The sequence below is a fragment of the Eurosta solidaginis genome, chromosome X, assembly GCF_040869045.1.
Source record: "Eurosta solidaginis isolate ZX-2024a chromosome X, ASM4086904v1, whole genome shotgun sequence".
Taxonomy (NCBI): Eukaryota; Metazoa; Arthropoda; class Insecta; order Diptera; family Tephritidae; genus Eurosta; species Eurosta solidaginis.
Genome location: NC_090324.1, coordinates 80,266,502 through 80,287,196, shown reverse-complemented (window position 1 = coordinate 80,287,196; position 20,695 = coordinate 80,266,502). Strand labels below are relative to the sequence as shown.

The following is a 20,695-nucleotide window of genomic DNA, read 5'->3' as shown; positions in this document are numbered from 1 at the left end:
ACAAAAAAATTTTTTTTAAAAGTGGGCGTGGTCGTTCTCCAATTTTGCCAGTTTTTATTAAGCATACATATAGTAATAGGAGTAACGTTCCTGCCAAATTTCATGATGATACCTTCAACGACTGCCAAATTACAGCTTGCAAAACTTTTAAATTACCTTCTTTTAAAAATGGGCGGTGCCACGCCCATTGTCCAAAAATTTTACTAGTTTTCTATTTTGCGTCATAAGGTCAACCCACCTACCAAGCTTCATCGCTTTATCCGTTTTGGTAATGAATTATCGCACTTTTTCCGTTTTTCGAAATTTTCGATATCGAAAAAGTGGGCTTGGTTATGGTCCGATTTCGTTCATTTTAAACAGCGATCTGAGATGAGTACCCAGGAACCTACATACCAAATTTCATCAAGATACCTCAAAATTTACTTAAGTTATCGTGTTTACGGAGGCACGGACGGACATGGCTAAATGAATTTCTTTTTTGGCTCAGATCATTTTGATATTTAGAAGTCTATATCTATATCGATTAGTTTATGCCGTTAGGGATTACCGTTATGCGAACAAATTAATATACTCTGTGAGCTCTGCTCAGCTGCGTATAAAAAGGTACCCAAGTTCTCTAAGATCTAATAATTGAACTAACCCCAGAGGTAGTGAAAGTGACAAATCCCGGTAAAAAGTTAAATAATTCTTAATAAATATCTTGACGATTCTGTCTTGTTGGCCGCCGCAGAAATCGCATGACATCAAGATCAAAGATATTGCAGGAAAATGAAAAAGAACATTTAGAGATATGAAAACATTTGCATCCACTGTAACTTCCAGTTACCTATTAACTAAACTCGCTCTTTTATCAATTACATCTCCTAAATTTCTGCATAATTAGTTAAAGATTACTTCTTTTGTTATAAAAAAAAAATTATAAGAATTATATATATAGGAGAGTTTGTTAGGAGAGTTAGTTAGAGAAGAGTTAGTTAGAGAAGAAGCAGCTCATAAGTTAGATAATAGATATAAAAGAAATTATAAGGTAAAAAGTATCGATAAAAATAGTAACTATACGTTAATGCCTAATAGAATACGAAATAGTGATAGGACAAACAAAATCAAAGAAATAGTAATCCATAAAAATAGGCTTAAACAAGTATAAAACGTCTACTTAAATAATTTGAAAAAAAAAGATTTACTATAAACATTCCACTTTACTCATAATTATAAGTATACACACAATATATACAAAAACAAGTAAGGAATGTTAAGTTCGGGTGTAACCGAACATTACATACTCAGTTGAGAGCTATGGTGACAACATAAGGGAAAATAACCATGTAGGAAAATGTGTTTGTACGATATGGGTATCAAATTAAAGGTATTAATGAGGGTTTTAAAAGGGAGTGGTGGTAGTTGTATAGGTGGTCGCCTTTTCGAGATATCGGCATAAAGGTGGACCAGGGGTGACTCTAGAATGCGTTTGTACAATGTGGGTATCAAACGAAAGGTGTTAATGAGTATTTTAAAAGGGCGTGGGTCTTAGTTCTATAGGTGGACGCCGTTTCGAGATATCGCCATAAAGGTGGACCCGGGGTGACTCTAGAATGCGTTTGTACAATATGGGTATCAAATTAAAGGTATTAATGAGGGTTTTAAAAGGGAATGATGGTAGTTGTATAGGTGGTCGCCTTTCCGAGATATCGGCATAAAGGTGGACCAGGGGTGACTCTAGAATGCGTTTGTACAATATGGGTATCAAACGAAAGGTGTTAATGAGTATTTTAAAAGGGCGAGTGGCTTAGTTCTATAGGTGGACGCCTTTTCGAGATATCGCCATAAAGGTGGACCAGGTGTGACTCTAGAATGTGTTTGTACGATATGGGTATCAAATTAAAGGTATTAATGAGGGTTTTAAAAGGGAGTGGTGGTAGTTGTATAGGTGGTCGCCTTTTCGGGATATCGGCATAAAGGTGGACCAGGGGTGACTCTATAATATGTTTGTACCATACGGGTATCAAATGAAAGGTGTTAATGAGTATTTTAAAAGGGCGTTGTGCTTAGTTCTATAGGTGGACGCCTTTTCGATATATCGCCATAAAGGTCGACCAGGGGTGACTCTAGAATGTGTTTGTACAATATGGGTATCAAACGAAAGGTGTTAATGAGTATTTTAAAAGGGCGTGGGGCTTAGTTCTATAGGTTAAAGCCTTTTCGAGATATCGCCATAAAGGTGGACCAGGGGCGACTCTAGAATGTGTTTGTACGATATGGGCATCAAATTAAAGGTATTAATGAGGATTTTAAAAGGGAGTGGTGGTAGTTGTATAGGTGGTCGCCTTTTCGAGATATCGCCACAAAGGTGGACCAGGGGTGACTCTAGAATGCGTTTGTACAATATGGGTATCAAACGAAAGGTGTTAATGATTATTTTAAAAGGGAGTGGGCCTTAGTTCTATAGGTGGAAAGAAGCCTTTTCGAGATATCGCCATAAAGGTGGACCATGGGTGAATCTAGAATGTGCTTGTACGATATGGGTATCAAATTAAAGGTATTAATGAGGGTTTTAAAAGGGAGTGTTGGTAGTTGTATAGGTGGTCGCCTTTTCGAGATATCGCCATAAAGGTAGACCAGGTGTGACTCTAGACTTTGTTTGTACGATATGGGTATCAAACGAAAGGTGTTAATGAGTATTTTAAAAGGGCGTGGGGCTTAGTTCTATAGGTTAACGCCTTTTCGAGATATCGCCATAAAGGTGGACCAGGGGTGACTCTAGAATGTGTTTGTACGATATGGGCATCAAATTAAAGGTATTAATGAGGGTTTTAAAAGGGAGTGGTGGTAGTTGTATAGGTGGTCGCCTTTTCGAGATATCGCCACAAAGGTGGACCAGGGGTGACTCTAGAATGCGTTTGTACAATATGGGTATCAAACGAAAGGTGTTAATGAGTATTTTAAAAGGGAGTGGGCCTTAGTTCTATAGGTGGAAGCCTTTTCGAGGTATCGGCATAAAGGTGGACCAGGGGTGACTCTAGAATTTGTTTGTATGATATGGGTATCAAATAAAAGGTGTTAATGAGTATTTTAAAAGGATTTGATCCTTAGTTCCATAGGTGGACGCCGTTTTGAGATATGGCCATAAAGGTGGACCAGGGGTGAACCTAGAATTTGTTTGTACGATATGGGTATCAAATGAAAGGGCTTAATGAGCATTTTAAAAGGGATTGGGCCTTAGTTCTATAGGTGGACGCCTTTTCGAGATATCGCCATAAAGGTGGACCCGGGGTGACTCTAGAATGCGTTTGTACAATATGGGTATCAAACGAAAGGTGATAATGAGTATTTCAAATGGGCGTGGGGCTTAGTTCTATAGGTGGACGCCTTTTCGAGATATCGCCATAAAGGTGGACCAGGGGTGACTCTAGAATGTGTTTGTACGATATCGGTATCATATTAAAGGTATTAATGAGGATTTTAAAAGGGAGTGGTGGTAGTTGTATAGGTGGTCGCCTTTTCGAGATATCGCCATAAAGGTGGACCAGGTGTGACTCTAGACTTTGTTTGTACGATATGGGTATCAAATGAAAGGTGTTAATGAGTATTTTTAAAAGGGAGTGGGATTTAGTTCTATAGGTGGTCGACTTTTCGAGATATCGCCATAAAGGTGGACCAGGGGTGACTCTAGAATGCGTTTGTACAATATGGGTATCAAACGAAAGGTGTTAATGAGTATTTTAAAAGGGAGTGGGCCTTAGTTCTATAGGTGGACGCCTTTTCGAGATATCGTCATAAAGGTGGACCATGGGTAAATCTAGAATGTGCTTGTACGATATGGGTATCAAATTAAAGGTATTAATGAGGGATTTAAAAAGGAGTGTTGGTAGTTGTATAGGTGGTCGCCTTTTCGAGGTGTCGGAATAAAGGTGGACCAGGGGTGACTCTAGAATTTGTTTGTATGATATGGGTATCAAATAAAAGGTGTTAATGAGTATTTTAAAAGGGAGTGATCCTTAGTTCCATAGGTGGACGCCGTTTCGAGATATCGCCATAAAGGTGGACCAGGGGTGACCCTAGAATTTGTTTGTACTATATGGGTATCAAATGAAAGGGGTTAATGAGCATTTTAAAAGGGATTGGGCCTTAGTTCTATAGGTGGACGCCTTTTCGAGATATCGCCATAAAGGTGGACCCGGGGTGACTCTAGAATGCGTTTGTACAATATGGGTATCAAACGAAAGGTGTTAATGAGTATTTCAAACGGGCGTGGGGCTTAGTTCTATAGGTGGACGCCTTTTCGAGATATCGCCATAAAGGCGGACCAGGTGTGATTCTAGAATGTGTTTGTACGATATCGAAATCAAATTAAAGGTATTAATGAGGGTTTTAAAAGGGAGTGGTGGTAGTTGTATAGGTGGTCGCCTTTTCGAGATATCGCCATAAAGGTGGACCAGGTGTGACTCTAGACTTTGTTTGTACGATATGGGTATCAAATGAAAGGTGTTAATGAGTCTTTTTAAAAGGGAGTGGGCTTTAGTTCTATAGGTGGTCGACTTTTCGAGATATCGCCATAAAGGTGAACCAGGGGTGATTCTAGAATATGTGTGTACCATATGGGTATCAAATGAAAGGTGTTAATGAGTATTTTAAAAGGGTGTGGGGCTTAGTTCTATAGGTGGACGCCTTTTCGATATATCGCCATAAAGGTGGACCAGGGGTGACTCTAGAATGGGTTTATACGATATGGATATCAAATTAAAGGTATTAATTAGGCTTTTAAAAGGGAGTGGTGGTAGTTGTATATGTGAAGGCGTTTTCCAGATATCGACCAAAATGTGGACCAGGGTGACCCAGAACATCATCTGTTGGATACCGCTAATTTATTTATATATATAATACCGCGAACAGTATTCCTGCCAAAATTTCAAGTGTTTTTTATTTCGCCCTGCAGAACTTTTTCATTTCATTCTACTTAATATGGTAGGTGTCACACCCATTTTACAAAGTTTTTTTCTAAAGTTATATTTTGCGTCAATAAACCAATCCAAATACCATGCTTCATCCCTTTTTTCGTATTTGGTATAAAATTATGGCATTTTTTCGTTTTTGGTAATTTTCGATATCGAAAAAGTGGGCGTGGTCATAGTCGGATTTCGGCCATTTTATATACCAATACAAAGTGAGTTCAGACAAGTACGTGAACTGAGTTTAGTAAAGATAGGACAGACGGTCGACTGTGTATAAAAACTGGGCGTGGCTTCAGCCGATTTCACCCGTTTTCACAGAAATAAGTTATTGTCCCAGAATGTAAGACCCTACCAAATTTCACAAGGATTGGTAAATTTTTGTTCGACTTATGGCATTAAAAGTATCCTAGACAAATTAAATGAAAAAGGGCGGAGCCACGCCTATGAAATGAAATTTTTATTTTATTTTTGAATTTTGTTGCACCATATCATTAATGGAGTTGCATGTTGGCATAATTTACTTATATACTGTACAGATATTAAATTTTTTGTTAAAATTTGACTTAAAAAAAATTTTTTTTTTAAAAGTGGGCGTGGTTGTTCTCCGATTTTGCTAATTTTTATTAAGCATACATATAGTAATAGGAGTAACGTTCCTGCCAAATTTCATCATGATATCTTCAACGACTGCCAAATTACAGCTTAGAAAAATTTTAAATTACCTTCTTTTAAAAGTGGACGGTGCCACACCCATTGTACAAAATTTTACTAATTTTCTATTCAGCGTCATCAGTTCAACTCACCTACCAAGTTTCATCGCTTTATCCGCCTTTGGTAATTTGTGCGATAACTTTTTCGGTTTTTCGAAATTTTCGATATCGAAAAAGTGGGCGTGGGTATAATCCGATATTGTTCATTTTAAATAGCGATCTGAGATGAGTGCTCAGGAACCTACATACCAAATTTCATCAAGATACCTCAAAATTTACTCAAGTTATCGTGTTAACGGACAGACGGACGAACATGGCCCAATCAAATTTTTTTTCGATCCTGATGATTTTGATATATGGAAGTCTATATCTATCTCGATTCCTTTATACCTGTACAACCAACCGTTATCCAATCAAAGTTAATATACTCTGTGAGCTCTGCTCAACTGAGTATAAAAAAGAAAGTCAGCATAACAATTTAAATTTAAAGCAAATGTAAATAAATAAAAAACAAGGAACACATAAAAAACATAGTCATTATTTCAAATCATCAAAAGTAAAATGAAACAGCATGGCACACTTTTATGACAGTGTGTAGTTAGGCGCCAAATTATAAACGTCCCTCCTTTAAAAGCATATAAAAAGTGTGCACATGAGCAAAAGAAAAAAAAAACAACAGCATGTTATATTGCAAAAAAAGTCAGCACAAAATCACACATGTGAAGCAAATGTAAACGGATATAAGATTACGTAAACAAACTCTTCAATCTAAATATCAAGTTACCGCTATGCAATAAATTACAATGGAAAACAAAAGCAACTAAAATTTTATAAACTCAAACAAACCTTAAGTGGGTCATTAATTTCTTTTAAGAGTCATATACTATTGTCCGCAATTATATACGACTCTTTTTCTAAGTGGATGGTGTAGCATTACAGCATTGCTTGAAATGCGTCTCACTTCAAATGCTTTTAATAACACTAATATACATACATACAAACAAAGTTCATATTTTGCTGAAGCAGAGTTCATTTGCATTTGCCAAACTGTCCAATTTATCGGCCAGCCACACCAACCAACTTATTTGCGGTTCATATTGACAGTATGTAAGTCAATACAATAGTATGCTAACAAATCATTATTTATTATGATTCATTATGAAATCATGTACTTTAATATGTAAGCATTAATGTAAGTATGTATGTGTAGGCTAAGAAATTTTGTTTAAATAGAAATGAATTTCTTCAATAAAGTGGAATTCTGTTTTAAGCGCTAACCATTTGCGTTCTTGGTTTCTTTAAAAACATTTCACCATTCATTTCATACCTATATCGTACAAACACATTCTAGAGTCACCCCTGGTCCACCTGTATGGCGTTATCTCGAAAAGGTGTCCAGCTATAGAACTAAGGCCCACTCCCTTTTAAATAAACACTAACACCTTTCATTTGATACCCATATCGTACAAACGCGTTCTAGGCTCACCTCTGGTTCATATTTATGGTCATATCTCAAAAAGGCGTCCAGCTATAAAACTAAGGCCCACTCCCTTTTAAAATACTAATTAACACCTTTCATTTGATACCCATATCGTACAAACACATTCTATAGTCACCCCTGGTCCACCTTTATGGCGATATATCGAAGAGGCGTCCACCTATATAACTAAGGCCTACTCTCTTTTAAAATACTCATTACCACCTTTCATTTGATACCCATATCGTACAAACACATTTTAGAGTCATCCCTGGTCCACCCTTATGGCGATATCCCGAAATGGCGTCCACCTACAGAGCTATGGCCCACTCCCTTTTAAAATACTTTTTAATACCTGCAATTTGATACCCATGCCATACAAACACATTCCAGGGTTACCCTAGGTTAATTTTCCTACATGGTGATTTGCTCTTACTTTGTTTCCAAAGCTCTCAGCTGAGTATGTAATGTTCGGCTACACCCAAACTTAGCTTTCGTTACTTGTTAATATGTGTAATTAATACATTTACATTTAGAAAAAATTTACTACGTTGAAATTGATTCATGTGATTGTTAGCACATAGTATATTTTACATCTGCAACCGAAGTATTTATATTAACTGTATGAGCGATTGAAAGATCTAGGTATGTATAATGTGGAATTTTTTCTTTTTCATATATTGCTCGCTGAAAAATATAATATTGAAAAACAAAAACAATTTAAACAACTAGCTCAATTTGTTGTTGTGTTTCAATTCTTTCCTAAGCAGCAGAAAAAAATTTGAAGCTCTAGAAAAAAATACCCATTTTGAAATATTTTTATTCAAGCAAAACACAATTTGATACAGCTCAATTTTTATTTCGTGACCAAATAATAGCGAACCACTATTTGACAACCATTGTCTTAAGGCGATGTCGATTTTATTATTGATTTGTGTTCTGTATTGTTTATTTCCAGAAACTTGGATAGCAAAGGATCAGCAGTTAATTTACAGGGAAATAATTGTAAAGACAATTTAAACGAAAAGAAGAAACATCATATTAAAAAGCCACTGAATGCGTTCATGCTTTACATGAAAGAGATGCGTGCCAAAGTGGTCGCAGAGTGTACACTAAAAGAGTCAGCCGCTATAAATCAAATTCTTGGAAGACGGGTAAGTAAGAGATATATGAGAACAAGTTAGGAACAGTGTTGTCACTTCTAAAATCTATTTAGTGGCAGATTTTCAAAAAAAAGGGTGGTAGATCTTCTCAAAATAGTGGTAGAATTTTCAGAAACATTAAAACCAATTTTTTTCAAATTATTATTATTCAACCCTTAAAACGAACATAACAATTTCAAGTGCATTAACAACATACATATAAACATCTGTATGAAGAGTATGTGTATACCGTATAGGCTTTAAACATTATCAAATAAAACAAGTAAGAACGGGACTGTCTTCGGCTGTGCCGAAGACTTCATACCTTTCATGAATGGGGCTGAACAATAATCTTATCCCGTTCGTAATCTCCGAATAATCGGATGTATAAGATAAGAAATATATAGTGAACAGATCTACATACCTTAACGATTTTTAAGATAAATATAAAATAAAAAACAGGTAGGTACTTTGTGTGAGGATGCAAAGTTTCAGGTTTTTTGTGGTATGCGTGTAAAAACTATGACTACGAATCACGTATTTCAAAAATATATGACGAAAACTTAACTATTTGATGAAATTTGATGAATTTTGAAGATTCTAGCCGTAAAAAAGGGGTCAAAATGACAGTTTATATGAAGTATATAATATATATACGACCGATCTCTATGATTTTTTCAGACAACAATATATGCTATATACGTAAGCATTTTGTGAAATTTGAAGCTTCTAACTGTTAAAACGGGGCAGAAATTGCGCAAAGTTTCTTATCTGAACAATCGGTTGTATGAGATATATACTATGTGTACCACCGATCTCAATGATTTTTTCAGACATCAATATATGCTATACACGTAAGCAGTTGGTGAAATTTGAAGCTTCTAGCTGTTAAAATGGGGCCGAAATCGTAAAAAAAATATATATATACTATATATATATACTATATATACCATCATATATATATTATATATATCACCGATCTCTATGATTTTTTGACACAACAATACATACTATATACGTAAGCAAACGGTGAAATTTGAAGCTTATAACTGTCAAAATGGGGAAGAAATTGCGTAAAGTTTCTTATCTGAACAATCGGTTGTATGGGATATATACTATATATACCACCGGTATCTATGATTTTCTCAGACAACAATATATGCTATACACGTAAGCATTTGGTGAAATTTGAACATATCTAAACGATTTTTAAGATAAATATAAAATAAAAAATAGGTAGGTAATCTGTGTGAGGATGCAAAGCTTCACGTTTTTTGTGGTCTGCATGTAAAAACTAAGGCTAGGAATCACGTATTTCAAAAATATTTGACGTAAACGTAACTATTTGATGAAATTTGATGAATCTTGAAGCTTCTAGCCGTAAAAAAGGGGTCAATATGACAGTTTATATGAAGTATATAATATATATACCACCGATCTCTATGATTTTTTCAGACAACAATATATGCTATATACGAAAGCATTTTGTGAAATTTGAAGCTTCTAACTGTTAAAACGGGGCAGAAATTGCGCAAAGTTTCTTATCTGAACAATCGGTTGTATGAGATATATACTATGTATATCACCGATCTCAATGATTTTTCAGACATCAATATATGCTATACACGTAAGCAGTTGGTGAAATTTGAAGCTTCTAGCTGTTAAAATGGGGTAGAAATTGCGAAAAGTTTCTTATTTGAACAATCGGTTGTATGAGATATATACTATATATAGAAGCGATTTCTATGATTTTTTTAGACAACAATATATGCTATATACGTAAGCAATCAGTGAAATTTGAAGCTTATAGCTGTTAAAATGGGGTAGAAATTGCGAAAAGTTTCTTATCTGAACAATCGGTTGTATGAGATATATACTATATATACAACCGATCTCTATGATTTTTTCAGACAACAATATATGCTATATAGGTAAGCAATCGGTGAAATTTGAAGCTTATAGCTGTTAAAATGGGGTAGAAATTCGAAAAGTTTCTTATCTGAACAATCGGTTGTATGAGATATATACTATATATACAACCGATCTCTATGATTTTTTCAGACAACAATATATGCTATATAAGTAAATATTCGGTGAAATTTGAAGCTTCTAGCTGTTAAAATGGGGCTAAAACTTGCGAAAATATATATATATATACTATATATATATACTATATATACCACCATATATATACTATATATACCACCGATCTTTATGATTTTTTCAGACAACAATATATGCTATATACGTAAGCATTCGCTGAAATTTGAAGCCTCTAGCTCTTAAAATAGGGCAGTAATTACGAAAAGTTCCTTATCTGAACAATCGGTTGTGGGGGATATATACTATATATACGACCGATCTCATAAATTTTTTCAGGCAACAATATGTTCAATATACGAAAGTATATGGTGAAGTTTGAAGCTTCAATCTGTTAAATTGGGTAAGATATTACAAAAATCCTCTTTTTCTGAAAAATCGGTTGTATGGAGGATATATGCTATAGTGGTCCGATCCGGTCGGTTCCGACAAATGTCTAATAGGACACCCAAATACACCTGCTCACCAAATTTTATCAAGATATCTCAAAAATTGAAGGACTAGTTTGCATACAAACAGACAGACGGACAGACGGACAGACGGACAGACGGACATGGCTAAAACAACTCAGCTCTTCAACCTGATTATTTCGGTATACTTAATGGTGGGTCTATCTATTTTCCTTTAAGGACTTACAATTTTCGGTTTCGTGACGAAATTAATATACCATTTCATTTTCATGAAAGGTATAAAAACAGGTAGGTACTTTGTGTGAGGATGCAAAGTTTCAGGTTTTTTGTGGTCTGCGTGTAAAAACTATGACTACGAATCACGTATTTCAAAAATATATGACGAAAACGTAACTATTTGATGAAATTTGATGAATTTTGAAGATTCTAGCCGTAAAAAAGGGGTCAAAATGACAGTTTATATGAAGTATATAATATATATACGACCGATCTCTATGATTTTTTCAGACAACAATATATGCTATATACGTAAGCATTTTGTGAAATTTGAAGCTTCTAACTGTTAAAACGGGGCAGAAATTGCGCAAAGTTTCTGATCTGAACAATCGGTTGTATGAGATATATACTATGTGTACCACCGATCTCAATGATTTTTTCAGACATCAATATATGCTATACACGTAAGCAGTTGGTGAAATTTGAAGCTTCTAGCTGTTAAAATGGGGCCGAAATAGTAAAAAAAATATATATATACTATATATATATACTATATATACCATCATATATATATTATATATATCACCGATCTCTATGGTTTTTTGACACAACAATACATACTATATACGTAAGCAATCGGTGAAATTTGAAGCTTATAACTGTTAAAATGGGAAGAAATTGCGCAAAGTTTCTTATCTGAACAATCGGTTGTATGGGATATATACTATATATACCACCGGTATCTATGATTTTCTCAGACAACAGTATATGCTATACACGTAAGCATTTGGTGAAATTTGAACATATCTAAACGATTTTTAAGATAAATATAAAATAAAAAATAGGTAGGTAATCTGTGTGAGGATGCAAAGCTTCACGTTTTTTGTGGTCTGCATGTAAAAACTAAGGCTACGAATCACGTATTTCAAAAATATATGACGTAAACGTAACTATTTGATGAAATTTGATGAATCTTGAAGCTTCTAGCCGTAAAAAAGGGGTCAATATGACAGTTTATATGAAGTATATAATATATAAACCTGTTGTTTTTAACGTGTACTTTATTTGGCTATATATTATAAACGGAAGTGAAGTGAGTACAAGAAGAAATTAGATAGTGTATGAACAGGTTACAATAGTGTATGAACAAGTTACAGTACAATGAAATAATACAGGGTTGCATTAGGATTACTTCGCACTCTCCAACACCTGCCCTCGAAGAATTTCGACTGCAACCTCTCAGAAAGTAGTATCTGTCATGCCTAAGCCCGTCATGCATTTGTAGTGCTTCTCGGCTGGTAGTCCCTTCGTTAAGACATCCGCTGGCATATCTTCAGATCGCATGTAGTTTAAAATAATGTCGCCGTTCTGATGCTTCTCTCGTATAAAGTGATGACGTACGTCAATATGTTTGGTACGCGAATGGAAAACGTTATTTTGCACAAGTTTTTGAGCACTCTGGCTGTCGTTAAATATTTCGATAGTTGTGCACTCTTTACCAATCTCGTTCAACATTTCGCGTAGATAAAGTGCCTCTCTAGTAGCTTCACACAAAGCCATATATTCGGACTCTGTGCTTGAAAGAGACACAGTTTTCTGTTTACGAGCTTCCCATGATATAGGTGCTCCAGCTAGAATAAAGGCGTAGCCGGAGTATGATCGTCTGTCCATCATATTTGCACCCCAGTCTGCGTCGACGACCGCGTGCAAGTCCACTCCTGTTTGCTTATAAAGGAGACCATAATTCAAAGTGCCTTTAAGGTATCTAAGTATCCGTTTTGTTGCCTTCCAATGCTCCTCGTTGTAGTTGGAATTGAACTGGCTTAAAAAATTAACTGCATAAGCCAAGTCGGGACGCTTTGTCACTGCCAAATATAACAGTGCGCCAATTAAATTCTGATATGGATACTTTTTCATTAGGTCCACATCTGGTTTAGCTGGTTTTTCCAGTTTGAAGTTACAATCTAATGGCGTTTTGATTGGCTTGCAATCTTCCATATGAAATCGTTTCAAAATTTCTAATGCGTATTCGCTCTGACTCAAAAATAAAGATCGGTTTTGCAGATCTTGCCGAAAATTTATACCTAGGCAAGTTTTAACTGGACCTATGTCCTTCATTTGAAAACATTCGGTGAGATATTGTTTAACATTGCTCAACCATATCCGATCGTTTGTGGCAATTAACAAATCGTCGACATATACAGTGATTAACATGAGTTTTAGTTTTATTTTCATAATAAACAAACATGGGTCACGTTCCGAAGCTGTGAACCCCATATTACGTAGTGTGGCGCTTAATTTTTGATACCATTGGAAACCTGATTGCCGTAAACCATATAAAGACTTTTTAAGTTTACATACCGGATTGTTCGCTTTAGCTATATCTGATTTCCATCTTTCAGCTGTGCTTCTAATTTCTCGAGCTTGTTTGACATCCATATTCATTAGTTTTCCTGAAACAACTTTTTGTAAGATTTCACTCAAGTATTTTGGCAATTCCATATACACACTTTGCTCAAGATCACCGTTCAAGTAAGCTGTGATCACATCCATTTGATGTACTTGCAATTTAAGCTCCGCTGCTAGTGCTGATAGCATTCGAATCGAAGTTAATCGAGCTACGGGGGAGTATGTGACATTAAAGTCCTCCCCTGGACGTTGCGAGCACCCTTTTGCCACCAGACGTGCTTTTTTCGTATTGCCATTTTTGGTTCGAAACACAAAACCAATAATTTTTCTTTCTGTGGGTCGCTCAACAATATCCCACGTTTTATTTAACATTTGTGCCATATACTCATTTTCAACAGCATTGAGCCATGATGCACCCTCATCGCCATTTACTGCTTCTTCAAATGTTTCTAGGTCATTAGTCAACGCTAGATTTGCATATTCGCAATCTTCGAAATCATTGCTATTTGCATCGGAGCTTTCGGCAACTTCTTCAGTTGCACTATTTGCCGGTTGTTGATAAACTTTTTTGCGTCGACCAGGTCCCGTGCTTTTAATTAGTTTTGGTCGACCTCTACCGCGTTTTGTGTCTTCAACGCCTTCACGTTCGCTTGAAGATTGTTCAACAACTTCGTCTGACTTACCATATAATTCATCTTTTTTCAATTGCTCGGAGATGTCATCAGACTGAACATAAATTTCATCTTTTTTAGATTGAAGATCAATTTCTAAACCTTCTGACTTTTCATCATTTCGTTTCTTGAACATTTTATCTAGAAATTTAACATCACGACTAACTAAAACTTTTCTTTTGATTGGCGACCATAGGCGATACGCTTTGGCTTCTGTTGAATATCCAACGAGGATACATTCTTCTGAGCGTGATTCAAATTTACTATTTTTATTGTCCTTTTTCAATACGTATGACTTTGTACCGAAAGGTCTCAAATGAATTACTGTTGGGGTTTTTCCCGACCAAATTTTAAGTGGCACTTCGTTTTTCAGTACTTTGGTTGGGCACCTATTTCTTATATAATTTGCGGTGTTAATGGCTTCTGCCCAAAAAACAGCTGGTAAACCTGCCTGCTTAAGCATACACCGAGACATTTCTAAAAGCGTTCTGTTTTTTCGCTCTGCAACACCATTTTGTTGCGGTGTATTGGGAGCAGTCAGGCGGCGCTTAATACCACAATCATTTAAATAGTTTTGAAAGTCGATGCTCATATATTCCAAGCCGTTGTCAGATTGAAGCATTTTTATTTTCTTTCCTGTAAAATTTTCTGCCGCATTCTTAAATAATTTAAACATTTGCAGAGATTCACTTTTTCGTTTCATAAAATAGACTTCGCTATATCGCGTAAAATCGTCCGTAAAAGTTATAAAGTATTTTGCGCCTGAATGTGAGCGTGATCGCATTGGCCCACAAACGTCAGTGTGGACGATTTCTAACAAATCTGACGTGCGCTGCTCGCTCTGTTTTGGAAAACTTTCCTTTGTTTGTTTTTCGCTAATACAAATTTCACATGTTTGCAGTTTTTCGTTTGTGTCAAATTTTACGCCGTGCACCATGTTTACTACACGCTTCAAATCATTTTTCGTTTAAATGACCCATTCGCTCATGCCCAGTTTGTATATTGATATTTTTCGTTTCAGAAATATTTGCAATAGGTTCAGCGCTTTTAATGTAATACAAATCACCAATTCGCGTAGCTGTTAGAACGCGTTTGTTGTTTTTCACAACAATTGCTTCATCTCGTCGAAAAATTATTTCGTACCCTTTGTCAGCAATTTTTGACACAGAAAATAAATTTGTTCGTAGCTCTGCCACATACATCACTTTTTCGAAGTTGATTCTCTCACTATTTCCCCTTTCGTTGATAGTCGCTTTGACGTTACCAACACCTGTGATGCTAGCTGTGTTGCTGTTCGCCAAGCAGAGAGTTTTGTTTATACCTTTAAATGTTTCGAAGTTTTCTCTATTTAAAGACATATGCGATGAACAGCCACTGTCTAAGCACCAATATTCGTTTAGATTTTTTGCCAACAATGCTGATTCAGAGAACAAAGATTTTTCGAATTTGTCTTCGTTAGCTTGACGTGCGTTTGAATGCGAATTTTTCTCCTTTTGTTTTGGTCGGCAATTACGTGCAATGTGACCAATTCTACCACAATTGTAGCAATTTCGTTTTTCTTTCACTGCATTTTGCTTGCCGTAAGTGTGGCCACCTTGAGTTTTATTGTAACTCTTACCTTTTGATTGTGCAATTAATCAGACGGACAGACGGACATGGCTAAAACAGCTCAGCTCTTCAACCTGATTATTTCGGTATACTTAATGGTGGGTCTATCTATTTTCCTTTAAGGACTTACAATTTTCGGTTTCTTGACGAAATTAATATACCATTTCATTTTCATGAAAGGTATAAAAATAGGTAGGTAATCTGTGTGAGGATGCAAAGCTTCACGTTTTTTGTGGTCTGCATGTAAAAACTATGGCTACGAATCACGTATTTCAAAAATATATGACGTAAACGTAACTATTTGATGAAATTTGATGAATCTTGAAGCTTCTAGCCGTAAGAAAGGGGTCAATATGACAGTTTATATGAAGTATATAATATGTATACCACCGATCTCTATGATTTTTTCAGACAACAATATATGCTATATACGAAAGCATTTTGTGAAATTTGAAGCTTCTAACTGTTAAAACGGGGCAGAAATTGCGCAAAGTTTCTTATCTGAACAATCGGTTGTATGAGATATATACTATGTATATCACCGATCTCAATGATTTTTTCAGACATCAATATATGCTATACACGTAAGCAATCGGTGAAATTTGAAGCCTATAGCTGTTAAAATGGGGTAGAAATTGCGAAAAGTTTCTTATCTGAACAATCGGTTGTATGAGATATATACTATATATAGAACCGATCTCTATGATTTTTTCAGACAACAATATATGCTATATACGTAAGCAGTCAGTGAAATTTGAAGCTTATAGCTGTTAAAATGGGGTAGAAATTGCGAAAAGTTTCTTATCTGAACAATCGGTTGTATGAGATATATACTATATATACAACCGATCTCTATGATTTTTTCAGACAACAATATATGCTATATACGTAAGCAATCGGTGAAATTTGAAGCTTATAGCTGTTAAAATGGGGTAGAAATTGCGAAAAGTTTCTTATCTGAACAATCGGTTGTATGAGATATATACTATATATACAACCGATCTCTATGATTTTTTCAGACAACAATATATGCTATATAAGTAAATATTCGGTGAAATTTGAAGCTTCTAGCTGTTAAAATGGGGCTAAAATTTGCGAAAATATATATATATATACTATATATATATACTATATATACCACCATATATATACTATATATACCACCGATCTTTATGATTTTTTCAGACTACAATATATGCTATATACGTAAGCATTCGCTGAAATTTGAAGCCTCTAGCTCTTAAAATAGGGCAGTAATTACGAAAAGTTCCTTATCTGAACAATCGGTTGTGGGGGATATATACTATATATACGACCGATCTCATAAATTTTTTCAGGCAACAATGTGTTCAATATACGAAAGTATATGGTGAAGTTTGAAGCTTCAATCTGTTAAATTGGGTAAGATATTACAAAAATCCTCTTTTTCTGAAAAATCGGTTGTATGGAGGATATATGCTATAGTGGTCCGATCCGGTCGGTTCCGACAAATGTCTAATCGGTCACCCAAATACACCTGCTCACCAAATTTTATCAAGATATCTCAAAAATTGAGGGACTAGTTTGCATACAAACAGACAGACGGACAGACGGACATGGCTAAAACAACTCAGCTCTTCAACCTGATTATTTCGGTATACTTAATGGTGGGTCTATCTATTTTCCTTTAAGGACTTACAATTTTCGGTTTCGTGACGAAATTAATATACCATTTCATTTTCATGAAAGGTATAAAAATAGGTAGGTAATCTGTGTGAGGATGCAAAGCTACACGTTTTTTGTGGTCTGCATGTAAAATCTAAGGCTACGAATCACGTATTTCAAAAATATATGACGTAAACGTAACTATTTGATGAAATTTGATGAATCTTGAAGCTTCTAGCCGTAAAAAAGGGGTCAATATGACAGTTTATATGAAGTATATAATATATATACCACCGATCTCTATGATTTTTTCAGACAACAATATATGCTATATACGAAAGCATTTTGTGAAATTTGAAGCTTCTAACTGTTAAAACGGGGCAGAAATTGCGCAAAGTTTCTTATCTGAACAATCGGTTGTATGAGATATATACTATGTATATCACCGATCTCAATGATTTTTTCAGACATCAATATATGCTATACGCGTAAGCAGTTGGTGAAATTTGAAGCTTCTAGCTGTTAAAATGGGGTAGAAATTGCGAAAAGTTTCTTATCTGAACAATCGGTTGTATGAGATATATACTATATATAGAACCGATCTCTATGATTTTTTCAGACAACAATATATGCTATATACGTAAGCAATCAGTGAAATTTGAAGCTTATAGCTGTTAAAATGGGGTAGAAATTGCGAAAAGTTTCTTATCTGAACAATCGGCTGTATGAGATATATACTATATATACAACCGATCTCTATGATTTTTTCAGACAACAATATATGCTATATACGTAAGCAATCGGTGAAATTTGAAGATTATAGCTGTTAAAATGGGGTAGAAATTGCGAAAAGTTTCTTATCTGAACAATCGGTTGTATGAGATATATACTATATATACAACCGATCTCTATGATTTTTTCAGACAACAATATATGCTATATAAGTAAATATTCGGTGAAATGTGAAGCTTCTAGCTGTTAAAATGGGGCTAAAATTTGCGAAAATATATATATATATACTATATATACCACCATATATATACTATATATACCACCGATCTTTATGATTTTTTCAGACAACAATATATGCTATATACGTAAGCATTCGCTGAAATTTGAAGCCTCTAGCTCTTAAAATAGGGCAGTAATTACGAAAAGTTCCTTATCTGAACAATCGGTTGTGGGGGATATATACTATATATACGACCGATCTCATAAATTTTTTCAGGCAACAATATGTTCAATATACGAAAGTATATGGTGAAGTTTGAAGCTTCAATCTGTTAAATTGGGTAAGATATTACAAAAATCCTCTTTTTCTGAAAAATCGGTTGTATGGAGGATATATGCTATAGTGGTCCGATCCGGTCGGTTCCGACAAATGTCTAATCGGACACCCAAATACACCTGCTCACCAAATTTTATCAAGATATCTCAAAAATTGAGGGACTAGTTTGCATACAAACAGACAGACGGACAGACGGACATGGCTAAAACAACTCAGCTCTTCAACCTGATTATTTCGGTATACTTAATGGTGGGTCTATCTATTTTCCTTTAAGGACTTACAATTTTCGGTTTCGTGACGAAATTAATATACCATTTCATTTTCATGAAAGGTATAAAAATAGGTAGGTAATCTGTGTGAGGATGCAAAGCTACACGTTTTTTGTGGTCTGCATGTAAAATCTAAGGCTACGAATCACGTATTTCAAAAATATATGACGTAAACGTAACTATTTGATGAAATTTGATGAATCTTGAAGCTTCTAGCCGTAAAAAAGGGGTCAATATGACAGTTTATATGAAGTATATAATATATATACCACCGATCTCTATGATTTTTTCAGACAACAATATATGCTATATACGAAAGCATTTTGTGAAATTTGAAGCTTCTAACTGTTAAAACGGGGCAGAAATTGCGCAAAGTTTCTTATCTGAACAATCGGTTGTATGAGATATATACTATGTATATCACCGATCTCAATGATTTTTTCAGACATCAATATATGCTATACACGTGAAATTTGAAGCTTCTAGCTGTTAAAATAGGGTAGAAATTGCGAAAAGTTTCTTATCTGAACAATCGGTTGTATGAGATATATACTATATATAGAACCGATCTCTATGATTTTTTCAGACAACAATATATGCTATATACGTAAGCAATCAGTGAAATTTGAAGCTTATAGCTGTTTAAATGGGGTAGAAATTGCGAAAAGTTTCTTATCTGAACAATCGGTTGTATGAGATATATACTATATATACAACCGATCTCTATGATTTTTTCAGACAACAATATATGCTATATACGTAAGCAATCGGTGAAATTTGAAGCTTATAGCTGTTAAAATGGGGTAGAAATTGCGAAAAGTTTCTTATCTGAACAATCGGTTGTATGAGATATATACTATATATACAACCGATCTCTATGATTTTTTCAGACAACAATATATGCTATATAAGTAAATATTCGGTGAAATTTGAAGCTTCTAGCTGTTAAAATGGGGCTAAAATTTGCGAAAATATATATATATATACTATATATATATACTATATATATATACTATATATACCACCATATATATACTATATATACCACCGATCTTTATGATTTTTTCAGACAACAATATATGCTATATACGTAAGCATTCGCTGAAATTTGAATCCTCTAGCTCTTAAAATAGGGCAGTAATTACGAAAAGTTCCTTATCTGAACAATCGGTTGTGGGGGATATATACTATATATACGACCGATCTCATAAATTTTTTCAGGCAACAATATGTTCAATATACGAAAGTATATGGTGAAGTTTGAAGCTTCAATCTGTTAAATTGGGTAAGATATTACAAAAATCCTCTTTTTCTGAAAAATCGGTTGTATGGAGGATATATGCCATAGTGGTCCGATCCGGTCGGTTCCGACAAATGTCTAATCGGACACCCAAATACACCTGCTCACCAAATTTTATCAAGATATCTCAAAAATTGAGGGACTAGTTTTCATACAAACAGACAGACGGACAGACGGACATGGCTAAAACAACTCAGCTCTTCAACCTGATTATTTCGGTATACTTAATGGTGGGTCTATCTATTTTCCTTTAAGGACTTACAATTTTCGGTTTCGTGACGAAATTAATATACCATTTCATTTTCATGAAAGGTATAAAAACAGGTAGGTACTTTGTGTGAGGATGCAAAGTTTCAGGTTTTTTGTGGTCTGCGTGTAAAAACTATGACTACGAATCACGTATTTCAAAAATATATGACGAAAACGTAACTATTTGATGAAATTTGATGAATTTTGAAGATTCTAGCCGTAAAAAAGGGGTCAAAATGACAGTTTATATGAA

The 20,695-nt window shown here is 34.9% G+C and overlaps 1 protein-coding gene across 3 annotated transcripts in view; it reads left to right on the top strand.

Moving 5' to 3' along the window:
• The window catches only part of LOC137234270 (protein pangolin-like), a 1,155,323-nt gene that overhangs the window by 755,766 nt on the left and 378,862 nt on the right, over positions 1-20,695 (top strand). For all 3 annotated transcript variants that reach the window (XM_067757882.1, XM_067757881.1, XM_067757880.1), the window contains exon 3: positions 8,095-8,290. In XM_067757882.1, coding sequence (XP_067613983.1) covers positions 8,095-8,290 — 196 coding nt within the window. The remainder of the gene's footprint in view (positions 1-8,094; positions 8,291-20,695) is intronic.